Source organism: Rhagoletis pomonella, unplaced genomic scaffold (assembly GCF_013731165.1).
Source record: "Rhagoletis pomonella isolate Grant_MI unplaced genomic scaffold, Rhpom_1.0 Rhpom_scaffold_00011, whole genome shotgun sequence".
Classification (NCBI taxonomy): Eukaryota; Metazoa; Arthropoda; class Insecta; order Diptera; family Tephritidae; genus Rhagoletis; species Rhagoletis pomonella.
The window spans coordinates 4,028,019-4,044,731 of NW_023458565.1; the positions used below are offsets into that span (position 1 = coordinate 4,028,019).

General features: G+C 34.6%; 1 protein-coding gene across 2 annotated transcripts in view; it reads left to right on the forward strand.

Moving 5' to 3' along the window:
* The window catches only part of LOC118747298 (tetraspanin-18), an 86,460-nt gene that overhangs the window by 20,065 nt on the left and 49,682 nt on the right, over positions 1-16,713 (forward strand). The window contains exons 2-4 of one of the 2 annotated variants that reach the window (XM_036481303.1): positions 2,016-2,123; positions 3,913-4,011; positions 7,852-7,980. In XM_036481303.1, coding sequence (XP_036337196.1) covers positions 2,058-2,123; positions 3,913-4,011; positions 7,852-7,980 — 294 coding nt within the window. In that variant the 5' untranslated portion in view covers positions 2,016-2,057. Of the gene's footprint in view, positions 1-2,015; positions 2,124-3,912; positions 4,012-7,851; positions 7,981-16,713 lie in introns of those variants that run through there. The other variant, XM_036481304.1, reaches the window with a different exon arrangement.

Here is a 16,713-nt window from a genome sequence, read left to right on the forward strand (position 1 = left end):
TCTGATTCATATTAGGGCAATTCATCAAAGCGCGTAAATGCCTCATAACCATGTAAACCTCGTAAACTTACTTAATTTTGTATGAAAAATCGAATTATTTACAAGGTTTACGCAGTTACGAGGCATTTACGCGTCCATGAATACCCATATTGTTTTGTCTAAAGCTTTGTAAAAATTTTTATACAAAAATACCAAAAAAATTTTACTTGAAAAACGTTTTGAAAATTAAAAAATCACGTGAAAACTCATGTAAGTTACTCTATGTTCGAATGAATATTTCTTTTGTAAGGAAGAAAAAAATAATATCACCGGAAAAAAATCATCCACGCAAGAATTCGCCACTTGAAACTCTCACTAACTTCGTAATGAAAAATTGTAGTGGTTGTAAAATGTTAAATAAAAAGTTAAGTGAATTTTTGTAATTTTCAAAAGTTTGAAATTTAGGCTTACGCATATGGTTTTTGTTAAAAAATGGTTTTGTGAAAAAATGACAATACTATATTGCTTTTAATATCAGAAATTACTTCAAAATAATGCAACGCCAGAACCAAAGAAAAAGTGTTTATTAGGAAGATATTGGCACCGTATTCACTAGTATCTTCCTATATCCTAGTCGATGGGTTCAGGATTCTGGCAGCCCTAGCTTAGTTTCAATTTGCTCTATGTACTTTTCATTGTGCATATGTATTTATATAGTATTTTCGTTTGTCTGTTGGCATTTGCGAATATGTGACTGAAATGTGTTATTTGGCTGTTAAAAATGTAGCCTGCGCTCAAAATATTGGCACAAGCCAGTAACATATCATTTGACTACCATTCGCCGCTGCTAATTAGAAAGTGTAATATTAAAACGAAAGTCAAGTCAGACATGTTTTTGGTTAAAAGTTCGTTGAGCAATAAATAATGGAAATTTAAAAATGGACTGTAAATTGTTGTATGTACATACATACTATATTAGGGTGCAACACACTCCATACAAAAAAAAAAAAATCGGTAAGGGTTTCCATCGGAATTATACAACTTATTATATTTTAAGACGTCCGCCAAAATATTTCGGAAAAATATTTAGATTTACGTGATTTTTTTATAAATAAAACTAGTTTTTAAAAATATGTTTTCCAAAAAATCACCTCCGATGATAGAAGAGTTTAAGCTAAAAATGTCTGCATAAAAATGTTTAAGAATTTTATCAACGGAATCAAAGTAATGGAGTTTGGGACCTATGTATGTATTTTCAAATCGGTCTAGCTCACGTAAATCTCGCTGTTTTTCCGAAATATTTTGGCACAGGTTTTTTAATACAATAAATTTTATAATTTCAGTGGAAACAACAATTTACAATCAATTTTTAAGTTTCTATTATAAATCGCTCTTATCCACCCTAATGTACATATGTATATACAAATATACGTACATTTGCCGATATTTTATAATATCCTACTTTTAGTAACATATTTGTACATTTATTTATTAGTTTTCTGTACATAAATATTAGCTTGTTGGCCCATTTTTTTCGTTTGTTTTTAGACTTTCATATTTTTATCACCATGTTGGGATTTTGACTAATGTTAATTGATTGGGCGTGCTTAACATATAAGCATAATAATGTAATGGGTTCACTTGCAAATCGGTACTGTTGAAATACATATTTTTTATGGTCTGATTATGCATACTTCGCATAAACTTGAAACTATAATTTCGTATGTGCTTTGTATGTATTTTGTATGCATTCCATTTCCCAGAAAGTTATATTTTTATTGCACTGGTACAAATGGGGAGTGGGCATTTGTCATCTTGATTCATATCATTCTAACAATGGTACTCGAATATGGGACTCTAAAAGAAGAGTTATTTAAACCATGTTGTTTATAAACGGTTAAATACTCTAGTTATATAAGTACTTATTTTTCAGGAAACACTACAAATGATTTTTAATATGTCTTTAAATAAAGACTTATTTAAATAACTTTATGATTTAAATAAAATTAATACAACTCAAAACTTTTTTATTCCAGAATACAACTTTTTCGACGTCATCAGAAACATAAACGGTCAAAATGGGTTCCGATTGTGGCGTTTGGCTGGCCAAATACCTGCTATGCTTATTCAACTTCCTCTTTTTTGTGAGTATGAATATAAAATAATATAGCACACATCCTTTGCTTTTCGTTCTTCTTTGGGCAATGCTTGGTATCCGAACAAATACACAAATAAAAGTGAAAACTTGTTTAGACTTTCTATTGCGGCCACAAACAATAATATTTGTTGCACTCCAAGGCGAGTTCAGCAAACCACAACGTAAATGCGCAAGTACTACATATTTACTATGAGTACATAGTCTAGCTACATCTATATCCACATACATATTTACGTTTATATTAGGATGAGCCAAAAAACTAACTTAACGAATTTATGACCTTAATATGACTTTTTTACAGCGAAAAAATGCTCCCATTTAGATACATTTTTAATCCAATATAAAAGGTGTCGTTGGGCATTTGAAACTTTCCATGTAAATAACATTTACAAATTTATTTATTTTTCATTAAAAATTTTAACTTTTGAGATAAAAACTCTTTCTGGGCGTAAACTTGTCGGGCGTTAAATTCTCTAAAAAATTATCCTGAATTATCTTAGAGACGATTATAAGGGTATTAAATATGATAATGATTTTGCAGAACGAGGTAAAGCGTTGATACAAAATTATAATCGAACTTCGACGAAGGACAAAGAACTGAATTTTATTAATAACTAGGAAGAATATTAATGCTTAACAATGCAATACAAAATAAATAAATGTATTAAAACTCTCTCTGCGCTAACAAATCTAGTTCAATATAAAAATTTTCTACACATTCATTTTAGGGTAATTTTTTTCATTTAGCATGAATATTTCCAATCATAAAACCCCAAAACTGCATATTTCTGCTTTTTTCGAATTTAATAGACAATCAGGGTCTTTTTTTTAGAAAATTTAAAGCTTTAGAAATTTTTAACTCAAAGGATTCAATAGTCATAATATTGTTAATTAACAAGTAATTTTTAGCAAAAAAAAACCGACTTCAACTCTCATATAAAAAAAACTTATATATATATATATCTCATGATCCGCTGATCGGATCTTAACCAGATTAGTATGGGACCACCTCTGAGACACTACCGATCGAAATCGGTTGACGTGGTCCAAAGTTATGCGGTAACAAAAAAAAAAAAAAAAAAAAATATATATTCCGACGAACTGATAACCTCCTCCTTTTTTGGAAGTCGGTTAAAAAGAAATTGCATGTTATTTACACGGAAATTTTCAAAAAATTGCATTATTTTGATTGCATTAATTAATTAATTTTTAAGTTTAAACTCTTCTATCATCTGATCATTTATTTATATAAAAAAATCGATTTTTGTAAGTATTTTCAAATACGAACAGCTCATGTAAATCTTAAAATTGTTTCCGGAAGTCTTTAAAAACTATAATTTGTATATTTCCGATAGAGAAACAGTACCGACCTTTTGTTTTTCAAATGGAGAGTAATACACCCTAATATACATACATACGGACACTTGTATGCCTATACCACATATATACATATTTGTGTTTAATAAACAAATTTGTACCTACATATACACAGTTTTCAATCAGTTGTAGAAATGAATGACATTGTTATTCCACGTTTAAGTGCTAAAATTACAAAAATACGCGGATTAAATTTTGTTTCGCAATTTATGTATACTCCCCCGCTCCCGCTACTCTCTCAATATATATGGCTATTACATTTGTTTGTGTGTTTGTGTTTATACTAAGCATTTTATAACTTTTGTGATAATACTCTCACAACTACTAAACATTTTCAATGCAAATGCATTATATTTTCTACAAATTGATTTGTTTGTTTTCCTTTTATCAAACCACAGGTCGTTGGCACAATCGTGCTGGGCACTGGCATCTGGCTGGCGGTCGACAAAGCCTCACTGATTGCATTGCTTAAGATGGTGGATAGCGAACACATAAACGTGAGTATACATTTTTTTTTTAATTAAAATGCAACCACATACATATGTACATATGTACAGGTACATAAATACATAATGATGCCAAATAGCGATTAAAATCAAATGCAGCGCCACATAATCACTTCAATTAACTTATTGTACAATGTCCATTTTAATTTTTTTTTTTTGTACTGCTGCCCACCCACCGCATATAGCAACCCTCACAGTTGCGTATATTTTTCACCAGAAAAACTAAAGCAAACCCCTACAATTGACTTTCCTTTCAAAATTATCTTACTTATCTTACTAAATATGTAGCTAGCCGTCTAGCTGGCGGCTTATTTGTTTTATTTGTTGACTCTTGTGGCTGTGCACCTGTCTATGGTTGCGTGTCCCTGCCGGCTTATCAAGATTTGATGGCTTGTCATTATGGCCGCCACCTCTTTGTTGTTACGGGGTGGACATACATACATATAAGCATTTATTTAATTTATGTGTATTATGCGTATGTATTGGTTAGTTTAATATGTCTTTATTTCATAAAAAGATAATAAACTTTATTCTCCCTCACCACCAAATGGCACGAAATATTCGGAGTAGAATAAGAAATTAAACGTCATCGGCAATTTTTGCACAATCGTACGCTTGATTAGGAATTGATTTTCGCACTGAGAAAAAAAATTCTACAAAGTGGACCTTAAGATCCATATTTTGGAATTATAACTGCAAACAATTGATTTCTCCATGGATTTTTGCTCAGTGTATTACTCTGTTTCCTTTGGCGACTCTGCTACCTATACCCTTGTGTATTGTGCATAACTTTCTGAATATCTAATTGAAACCATGATGAGCTATAAAATGGAATACATAAATAGTTGAGCTTTTGACCTATATTTTTATTAGGAAAACATAAAATAGTACTTAAGAATAACACAGCAGACATTAGAACAATAGCCAGAAGACAATCCGATTGCGCGGAAATAGCATATAAACTGAGAACTTACATTGACCCACAATCTTGTCCTCAAATCAGTTTGGGTTGGGCCTTGTAAGCACACAAATGCTTAGCAAAATAATTTACTTAGAATGTGCCACTCGATGTGTCAATGCTTCATTCAACTTTCCCTAAAAAGTAACCCTTCAACACTCTTACTTGTATTAACGATTAGCGTGCGCACCCTTTGCTCACTTTTGGCACGAATCGTGTTCGAATAAATTGTTGTTTTTGTGCAGTTTCATTATAATAATGTGGAAAAAATTAAAAAATAATAATTTGTTACGTGAAAATCGTGATAATGAAAGCAAAAATGCTCAACCACGCGGTGTTGCAAGCCCATTGCCCGATGCCCATAACTCTTAATTTGCCTGCATGTGGCCAATATTTGTTTTTAGGAAAATAACTCTAATTGATTATAATAATACCAACACTACTAGTTGGAGTGAAAAAGTTGAAATGCAATGCGGAATCTGTGGTCAATGAACCACTAAAATTAGAGCGTTTTGAATGCGACACATGAAAATGTACCATATTTTGTATTTGAGCGTGAAATATGCAATTTTCCTATTTATTAGCGCTGACATGTTAAAAGTGAGCGTGACGTTTATGGGTCTGTGCTCCCATCAGCTGCTCGCTGTGGCAACACAGTGTCTACAAATTACTAAATACATAGCTTAAAGCAGGCGATTGCATGCAGAAAAATGCACAAAGTATGATTAATACAGCGATTTCGAGATAAATACACTTACATGTATGTATGTATGTTTGCTCTGGACTCCTTTGGTCAAAATGCATGCAATTCAAAATTGACACATTAGGGGTATCCACGATCCAGTGCATACTGTCTAGCATGGTGTATAGATAGCATAAATAGCATGATTATTATTGTTTCATGTGTTCAAACAACTACAAAATAGTCAATCCTGCTATCTATGCACCATGCTAGGCACTATGCACCGGATCGTGAATACCCTTATTGATACGAGTGCAGCGGTGTGAAGTGTAAATACAATATTGCTTTAGCTTGAGGTGGTCACATTTGTTTTGGTTTCAACAAAACGTGCAACAGAGTACCCATTATCATACAAAATTAACATATTTACATACATGCATTAGGGCGGGTCAATTTCTTTGACTATGCGCGTACAGCATAGGAGAATACTACGTGTAGTTCTAAGGAAATTAACCGAAGAAACCATGGGGGTATATAAAATCAATTTGGAGTTTGCCATATTGGGAAAATAGTTTTCGAAGAAAATGTGAAAAATGGATTCCTCATACCGAGCATGTTTTTTTTTTTTAAATTTAAGCTCTTCTTTACGACACTACGGCAAAATGCTAAGAAACCAATTTTCGCAATTTGGCAAACTCCAAATTGATTTTGGACTCATGATTTCTTCGGCAAATTTGCTTAAATTACAAGTATAGTGTTTCTGTGCTATAGGCAAATAGTCGAAAGACAGGTTTGACGAAAAAGCCGTAAAGTGTGGGGCTTGCCCTTCGGCTCACCGCACTAAAAACACACCCCTGCTACGTTTCCCTCCCACCGTGGAACTACCTTAAGATATCATTTCGCGGAGGGGGAGCGGCCTATTGCATTTCAATGAAAATCTGCGGATTTGTTCCGCCAGACGCAATTAAGTTCAAATTGTGTATACCAAATTGCAAACAATGGAGTAGTTTTTTCTGACTCAAGCATAGCATCCACCAGGTTATTAATCCCAAATGGCCACCTCACCTTCATGCTCGAATCATCCCTTCGATTGCAAAAATGCAGACAGACAAACAATCAGTGTTAAGGGTCTTCAGTATTACAAAAAAAAGTATGATCGGAACCAACCATGCCTCGTAAATAGTTGGGTCAGGTGGAAATCCATCTCCCCATGTTGAATACATGCTTACCCACTTTGATATCGAGGGTATCCGAAGGTGCCCGACTATCTTAGCTCTTGCGTAGATCTGCTCCATTGTGCAATTATTTGCATTGAGCAGGCATTCAAAAGTGAAGAGATACAGGGATAGCGCTTTGGCGGTTGGAACGGATTTGGGTTCCAATCCCCGGCCGAGGTTCCAATACATACTTTGTACAAGTGTGAGTTTATATGTGCACTCTAAAAAAATTGTGTAGATTTCCTAGCTAAAAAGTAGGTTAGATCAGTAACCTTATTATTGGCGAAATTACTTGCTCGATTATTCAATGAATAGTTTGTTTAAATTTCGGACTTTTTAGAGTGTAATATATGTAGCTGCTGTGGTGTGCGTAAATTTACTACAAAAGTGTGTACAAGCTACAAAAAATACACATCTTCTGTTTGATTTCAACCGTAGAATTGTGTAAAACCTCTAACAAAATGGATTTTTACACACGAAAATGTGTAAGGGAGAAAAATACATACATATTCATCGTGTAAATTTACCAAACAAATTTTAAAAATAAACAAAAGTATACTCGATTTATAGTCGCATTTTTAAACAGATTTTTTAGAGTTTACTTATGTATTTGAGTTAATTCTTTTGATATCGAACTCTTTTGGTAAGGCCAGAGCAGAAGAAGAAAAACTCACAAAAAGAAGCAGTGAGAGTTAATTACCGCTGTTCGCACGTTTTTTGTGGCAAATTCGTTGTTTACCAAGTCAATGGTTAACAAGTTTTATCGCCTGAAGGGAATACGCTCACGTACAGAATGCTTTTCATTTTCATTTGATTGCAACAAATACTTTTTGCTTTGTTTATTTAAACTACACTTTCATATATTTCTATTGCAGTGTTTTGGTTTGTGTTTTGTTCCTTCTAAAACTTGATATTAAAAATATTAAATAACTTTCTTTGTTTTCTACTCTTTATTGTATCTTCTTTCATTTCAGCAATTTACACAGCCGCGTGTCATTGAGCAGATGGCGTACGTTTTGATTGTTATCGGCGCTGTGATGTTCTTCATGAGCTTCATGGGATATTGTGGCGCGATACGTGAGTCGCGTTGCCTACTGACAACGGTAAGTGCGGAGATCTAATGCATACTAAATTACTAATAATTTTTGAAAGTATGCACATATGTAAGCATGCAAACAGTAGCTGATATACATATGCACATGTGAATAAACATACGCACAAAAATAGTAGTAATTATTTTCACTTTCAAAATCGTTTCATAAGTTAAAGTAAAAGTGAAATTGACTTGAGTTGCATAAAAATATTTCAACATATTTACGTGTCTTATTCATATAATTTTACAGTTTCAAATGGTTCCCTGTAGATCCTTAGGGACTACAACAGAACTCCACATATATATGCAACACGAAATATGAACTCTCTAGCCTCTTCGAGCTACAACTGTCGTTGATGGTTTAAATTGTGAGAAGGAGCTGAGGTAGATTTTAAACTATCGGTTCACTGTAGCTTTTTAGACAAAAATTCTCGCTGAAAATCTCGGTATCAAACAGGCAAAACTCTACTTTAATATATAGCAGGCAGTCAGCAAGACCCTACTTTCATTCAATATTGTAAACTAAAACGATGAGCGTTGTAGACCGTTTGCCGCATAAACTGGGATGCCACTTTTTGATCAGAAGATAACGGTCAAGTGCTTGTGGTAGACTTGAGCGAAGAAACATTGGCCTGCGATATAAAAGTAAGATCGTTTCAAACCAAATATAAATGCTTCCTACTCAATTTGAGTTAAGTTTTTCTCAGCATCATTTAATGTTGCATAGGAATATGTAAAGTCATTCGTAACAACCAAAAATATCATTGTTTTATTTAGAGCATTCAGCATATTATATTTAATTATGGATATAATTAGCAAATTTAGCAAAGGTAAAAAAAAAAATCTTTTAATACTGAGTCAAGATTAACATCCAGATCCAGAGGAAATTTTTTGTTAAGCTACAAAGCAAGACCCCCCTAGAAATGTTCATTTGGCCATAAAAGTGTGCCCGCGAAAATTAAAAAAAATCGGACAACAGGAAGACGTGCCTCGAAAGGCCCTAAAGTTCAGCATTTTTATGCAATTTTTCTCAAAGCGGTCAATATTTTTCCTATAAGTCAGTTGGAAATTTAATATATTTTAATTGCACTTGATGTAGTTTTGCCCCTACCGAAATTTTACTTGCTATGCATTCAATTCAGCAACCTAAAATGGCGTAAAATAACCCACAGTACAAGGACAAATATTTGCAGTTTATATGCATACCTACATACGTATGTATATTAAATAGAAATTACTTAGGCCATGTCATTGGATAATTTACATTTTTTCATTTGTTGTCTTTGTAAATACTGTAATTTGCAATTTATATTGGCAGACAAATAACGATGCTCAGTCACCGAATGACTGAATGAATATTATTTATGTATGTTGCAGAGGCGATTTCATTGCACGCGACAACAAACAAAATAAATCAAAAATATAAAAGAAAAACATTTGGAAGAAAAATCGTGAAACACGAAAAGCAAATTTGTATGCAATTGCTTATGGTTTTGTGGGTATGCGATGGTGCGGTGGCGCATGCGCAATGTACGCGGCAGATATCACCGAATAAGTACGCAAGTACCTATCTACTTATGTATGCTCAACAATGCTAAACGGATGAATGCAGCGCCCGTTGATAAGCAACACACCTTCAACACAAATTCACTTTCAATGGCAACTATGAAAAAGGTACCAACAGCAAACATATCTACAGACATACATGCATACATATGTACCTGCAGATGCATAAAAATAAGTCGTAGAGAAACTATAAAACTCAGAAGACCTTAGGGAAATGTGTGGCGCGTGCGTTGGGTCGCTTTTTATCGCGCTTCGTATGCTTTCAATTCACAGGTAAGCTAGTCAAGGGAATTGCGAAGTGCCATTACAGTGATGATGAGATAAGCCTGATTTGCAATTGTGTGTTGGTACTTTTTGTTTTAGTCATTATTAGGTTTTTGGGTTTTTTTGGTGTGATCGCACCACATTTTCTTCTATTTCGCTTTCTTTCGCTTGGCTTTCCTGTACCGTGGTCACGAATTTGGTGAAAGTTTTGCTTTTAAGCAATAACAATTAAATACTCGAATATACATATTTAGCATACCTGTGTTAGAGTATTGCAAGTGTCATTGCACTAAGTTTATTCTAAACAACTTTTTCAGTGCCACATACATACATAGGTACACACAGTGACTCAAATAAGTGTGCACACGTTGATTGTTTTTAAATATTTTCAATGTTTTTCATGCTAAATTTTTTTTTAATTTTCTATAAGAATATTGTCCAAGCTTTAAACAAAACAATACATATCAAGGTTTCAAACTTTATACATAATTTTTTAAAATTCACCAAATTTTCATCAAGATTTCGAAATTTCCAATCTGAATCTTTTACACTGCATACCCAGCGGCTAGAAAATTGCGTTAATACATTTTTTTTCCTGACGGATTTTCGCACTTTTTTCTATATACATAGGCATGAATTTACGAAATAAAAAGCGGAAGACCATTTGCAACAAATTTCAAAAAAAACGCGAGTTTTTATAAAATGCACTTATTATATAAAAGAAACCTGCAAAAGCTGTCACTAAACCAAAAAATATTAAAAATCAACGAGACTTTTTAGCGCTCGAAACTTACACATCAGTAGACTAAAATTTTGTAAATGTTCTAAAGACTCAGATTGAAAATTTTGAAATTTCGGTGGAAATTAGTTAGAAAATAGTTGAAATTTCGCGCTTCGAGTACATTAGGGCGTAATCTAGGTGGTGGTTATTTAGGTTATATTAGTTTTAAAGCGCCCAAAAAAAAAGTAAGAACTACACAAATCGCACATTTGCTGCAAGAGTGTCATAATCCAAGAAATCTAAATCTCGAGAAAAACAGCTTTAAGTTTCTTAATTTAACTACAGTGTCAGTCAAAACTGTTCAGTAAATTGTTTTTATTTTTGAAAATAATTTTCTTTATTTAAATTTTATTAATTTTTAGATAATAAAAATATAGTGAACACTACAACAAAATCCATTAAACGAAATTTTCATCAAAATTTCGCACTTTTTGTGTACGCCGTTTTATAGCCTATAAAATTTTAGTATTTAGATGATTCCGTCCGATTCCCCATACCCGAAATAGGGTGAAACCGTCCTCTCCGGCTATGTCTTTTTGCGGCTATAACGGCAATTGTTAAGCTTTGAAAAATTGTTACAGAATTCACATAACATAACACACATGATCACAGGGTATTCCAATATAATTTCGCGAAGATTTCTTGTACAGATTTTGAGATTTCCCGAGCTGGGAACTTCTTGAGGCTTGCCAGAAGTGTTTGTGCTCGTTGGAAAATTCGATTCCAGTTCTTGATTTCAAAATAAATGGTTGCATACTTTTAGGTATTTCATTCATTTTCATTTTATTTGCTAAAGCATATTTTTAAAAATTTCCTCGACAGTGGCAGCCAAAATAAATAACAGTCAGTTTTTTCTTCATTTATTTCTTGTTTTATGATAAATTATCTCAGTTCATGATTTGCTTTTAAATTAGATATGAGCCGTAAATTACGATGGTGTGAAAAAGTTTTTAGAGGAACATATGTATGCGACGATTTCGTGAAAGTTATATCTGTGGAAGTTATGTCGAAACCCCGGTTCATGTACCTTTGAATGAAATAACAGAGAGTATCCAAAAGGCAATCACCAGCGCATGCAGTGAAAGAGCTTAAGTAGGGACCTGACAATTGCCACTGGAAGGACATAGTTAAAAGCCCTTCGATGTCGAGCAAAATACTCACAGTGAAGTCTTCCTCTATTGACTTCACGCTCATGACCATGGGCGTAGCCAGGTAGGGGCATGGGGGTGCTCGAGCCCCTCCCCCCTAACTTTCAAATTTTCCTTATATATAAATAAAATAGTACCCTGAAATGCCAGTTTAGTAGGGTCGGGCCCCCCTCTAAATTTCATTCTGGCTACGCCGATGCTTATGACCATAGTTATCTCGATCGAACCACCCTTAATGTATGATTGTTGAGCTCCTGAGAGGCAATCAACAGGAATCCTGCTTCTAATACGCAGATCAATCAGCGTGTTTCAAAGGAGTCAAATGCCAGATGCCTCTTTAGAGACTCAAAAAATTAAAAATATTTTTTTCATTCAATACCCAACATCGATACTACTAAAGTCGATATGTGATATCTTTGACTTAAGTAGTATCGATTTTGGATATTAGATAAAAAAAAATTTATTTTAATTTTTTGAGTCTTCATAGAGGAATCTTAACTTTGCCCCCTCTGCGACAAGCCTTAACCGGGACCAAAATTTATATGTGATATCTTCGACTGTAGTAGCATCGACGTTGGAGTTGAGGCTTCGGAAATCTGATGTAAAAATTTGCTTCCTACATTTGAGGACCACCCTAACGTACATATGTATCTTTATGTACCTATTCATATTAGGTTCGTTCGCGTAGCTGTTAATTGTTCATGTTTAACCAAAACTTACAAGTTTTTGCGTTCGCGTACGCAAAAAACATGCAAAGTAGGGGAAATTGAGAGAGCAAACTGACATTTCATTTTGAGGGGAAGCTGCTGGTTTCTGCTGGAAAAATTTTTGCCTACAGCAATTTGCCAACAGGAAAACAGCTGATCAAAAATAGCTGGTTGGCATTTACGCAAATCACAAAATTGAATTTGATGGTTTGGAAGATAAAAATTACAAAATGCGACTAATTAAACTTGTAAGAAATAAGTAGTTATTTGTTTAATCAATAAACTGTGTCAGTATAACACTTTGCGATGACTTTTCGTACGTTTTAAATTTTACACTTTTGTATGTAAACAAAAATTATATCAGCTGTTCGTCTAACTTGCAAATTTCTGCAAATTTTCTGTTCGCGTACTATTTTGGATATTTCTCTCTTGTGAGAGAACAGATGACATTTCGCCGAAATTTGGCAGTTGGTTGGTTTCTGCTGGAGATTTTAAACGAACGCACCTAATATCTCTGAGTAGCACTTCGAATTCAATTTTCGACGCAGGCAAAAACCAAGCGAGGCAAGGCAAATTGCGTCCAAGCGACATTGAATTCAGCGCCAAGTCACGTGCTCTCGTAAATCAGTGCATGTCAGAAATAAAGGCGTCCCATAACTGGATAAGTTGTTATCTTTCCTACACCAAAGAAAACTAAAAAAAACAAAAGTTTTAAAGCGATAAATGCATAAAGCGAATCACACAAACCAAACGCTTAACCGCAGCCGGTGGGCATGAAGGTACATAGTCTTTATTTATGCATTTATTACACGTTATACTCGTCGGCGTGTCGTAATGAATGCAGCCAAGTGTGGTGTTTAGTTGGAGTTGGAGTTAAGCCACACACATTTAATACATATTGAATGTATCAAAGTTTTTTATTTGTCTTACCTCTTTCGCCACTTACGTAAAAATTATTTTAATATTGTTATTGTTGTTTCGGTTTCGGATATTGGCTCAAATTCAGTTGTCTGTCGCAATTTTTCTCTTGTCGTTTTTGTTTTTATTTTTATTGCCTTCAAAACTGTCTTGCCTTTCCTTTTCTATTTAAACTGTGGTTATTAGTAATTGTATTACTATATTATCACTGATAGTGTTATTGTTTTTGTTGTTGGTGGTGTACAATGACCGTGCGCGCATGCGCAACCAAGCATAAGCAGACAATAGTTACATCAAGAGAGCAGACGCAGACAAGTCATCAAGACGAGCACAGTGATGCATAGTCAAAACAATGAATGACATTCGCATTGTAAGAGAGCGTTGGCTGCATTGACAAGGAAAAGTCCGGGTGCATATTTATTGGCCACTTGTCAACGGCGTGGAAAGTTTATTTTACTGTTTTATGGGGCTTGAATGCATAGAATGGTGGTATAAATAGTTGCAAAAACTTAACGCCTAATTACAAACCAAGGGTGGCGCTCGTTGCAATCAGGGAGGCGCACAGGACCACTTCTACTTTAGCGCTAAATGCTATGCTCAATGTCGCACCTGTTGACATTGGGGGCAAAATAGCGGCAATTCGCTCAGACATTAGGCTAAGTAGCTCTGTGTTCTCTTTCAACGAATGGGAGAATGGCCTCTGAATTAGAGGTACAATAAACATCTTCACGGACGGATCGAAGCTGGACGGGAGAGTTGAGCGAAGTATCTACTGTCAGGAACTCCTAATTATATTCAGCCTGCCGAATCTCTCCAGCATCTTTCAGGCAGAAGTAGCCGCTGGAGAAGAGGCCAATGTTTTGCCGACTAGGAGGATAAATATCTACTCTGTTAGCCAAGCGGCGATCAGGGCGCAGGGATCGCTAATGGTACGATCGAAGTTGCAGGGTCCTTCTGGCCGGTTGTTGACCACAGGTGGTCAAGCTGTCTAAGCGCCAGCTACCGATTCTTACAGATTTACTGACCGGACATTATCCTTTAGAAACGCATATAGTGCGAATTAGAGGTGTCAAACTATCGATAGTCACACCATCAATAGTTTTGATAGTTTTCAGAAAAACTAAAAAACAAAATTTTTAATTCAAATTAAATAATTCCAATAATTTCAAAATAATTGGTAGAGATGATCGATAGTCCTACTAAACTATCGCTATTTTCGATAGTATAAGATAAAACTATCAATGAGTATTGATAGTCTAAAAAAATTGAAACTACCGATACTATCGATAGTGCCATCGATAGTTTGACAACTCTAGTGCGACTTAATAACAGAACGGAGGAATGCTGACTAAAGTTTTTCTCGGATACTGGGCTAATAGATACACTATACATCCATGAAGGTGGTACAATAGATATTGAGAACAATAATAATAATAATAATGCAAAGTCTTTCAGCGTGAGTGCCAGCCTGCAAGTACGCAGTAAGAACCATTTCTAGCCTCACAGCGTCAAGTTAATCATATTCGAATTTATTATAAAGACACTAAAGCCATAATGGCCGCTCGGCTGTCTGAAAAAATTTGTGACTTGTTGGCATTTGCGGTGACGACTAGGAATCAAGGTGATGTATCCAGACTAGGGTATCAAATTACCACTCCTAGTCGGATCTCGACGGGAGAAGAACCCCAAAGTGTCCACGTGTCCTTTCCAATGATACCTCACAAGTCTAAATCAGAAGATTTTAATCAGTTTTGTCATTTGAGGGGACTTTTTTCAAAAAGCTCTTTTAGAAACTATTTGTATTAATAACAAAAACTCCATTTTTGGAGGTATTTCAAATCGGTCCAGCTCACGTAAATCTTAATATTATCCGGCAATATAATTTGGTGAACGTCTTAGAATATAATAAATTTCGTAATCCCGGCGGAAAGACCGCAACTTTTTTTGGTGATGCAGTCTAAAGTACATGTTTGTATGTATATCTACAAGTTGGCACAATAAACCTGTAAAATTAAATGCGCTTGATTACCACATTCAACTATTCAACTGGACAGAAATTGGTAAATGAACGGTATTTGTAGTCAATAAATAAAAATAATTGTTAAAATACGAATATACACGAAATCAGTTTCTACATACATTCATATAAATAACGAAAAATTTTAATTTTTTGCAAAGGACCAAATACCATGATCTGCAGAAATAATTTAGTTTCGTGATCACTTAAACATGGTATTTACTTCATTAAAAGTTAATTATTATACATAGCACTAAAAATTGCAGGTAAAGGCCAACCAGCTTTTAGTTAACTTCATTTCAATTGGTTATTTTTATTTTGCTCTTTTGCTGATAAATTCCACGAAGTACATATGTACTTGTATATGTAGCAAACATCGCATTTGGTTGAAGGTCGAATACAATTCATAAAATCTAAAGCTGAAGCAGTTATCGCATTTTTTTACATTTATGTGTGTGCAATCTGAAGAATACCAGTTGATCCGTAATAAGATCCTTGAAAATGTAGTTCGTTCAAATTATCCGTTTCAAATAGGTGGATCTTTAGTTTCGACAAATACCGTTAAGATGACTAGTGTTTCCGAAGCATAGATCAGTTTCGTTTTTGGAAAACCAGACTTCCTACTTTGGTCCATTCTCTCGTGCTACAACAAATTTAAGATGAGCTATTTTAGAAACCGTAATAGACAAGTAGCTCTTCACTTCAATAGTAACCTTTTGAATGACGCTTGTTTTCTTCCATTAGGGCATCGTAAGTAATACGCTCTGCAATTGCCTATCTCATCGCATTCCTCTTTCGTATCGCATTACAAAGTACTAGCTCCCCCGCCTACTTCATTACTATTGTCCGCCCAAATCGCACTGACTGACGCAGCATAATTTAGCACCGGTCGCCAATTGCCTTATATGTTGCCGACAACGTTCGTTTGTATTTATTTGCCCAAGTTCTACCGACGAACGAATTGAATAAACAATTGCGAGATAGGTCAGCGAGGTAGATGGTTACTTTCACACAAAAGTAATCAATGTCATGCAGTAGCAATATCGAGCAATCTCCAGCATAGGAGATCAGTCAAACTCTTTCTGGTGCGTGCGGAATTTTCGAGTTGTACAAGTTAAACAGAAGATAAACGGTACGCGAATGTAGGTGGGGGGCTTTGGAGGGGTGTGACCTTGGTTAAAAGGTTGTATGTCGGCCATCCTCATCAACGAAGCAAACAGTATATATTTTCCAGCAGAATGCCAGCATTATTTTAAAGAGCTTCAGATTATATCCCAGAGTAAAAATAATAAAATTAAAATAAGTTATGGGACACAGTAATGTACATATCGTCGTTTAAAGT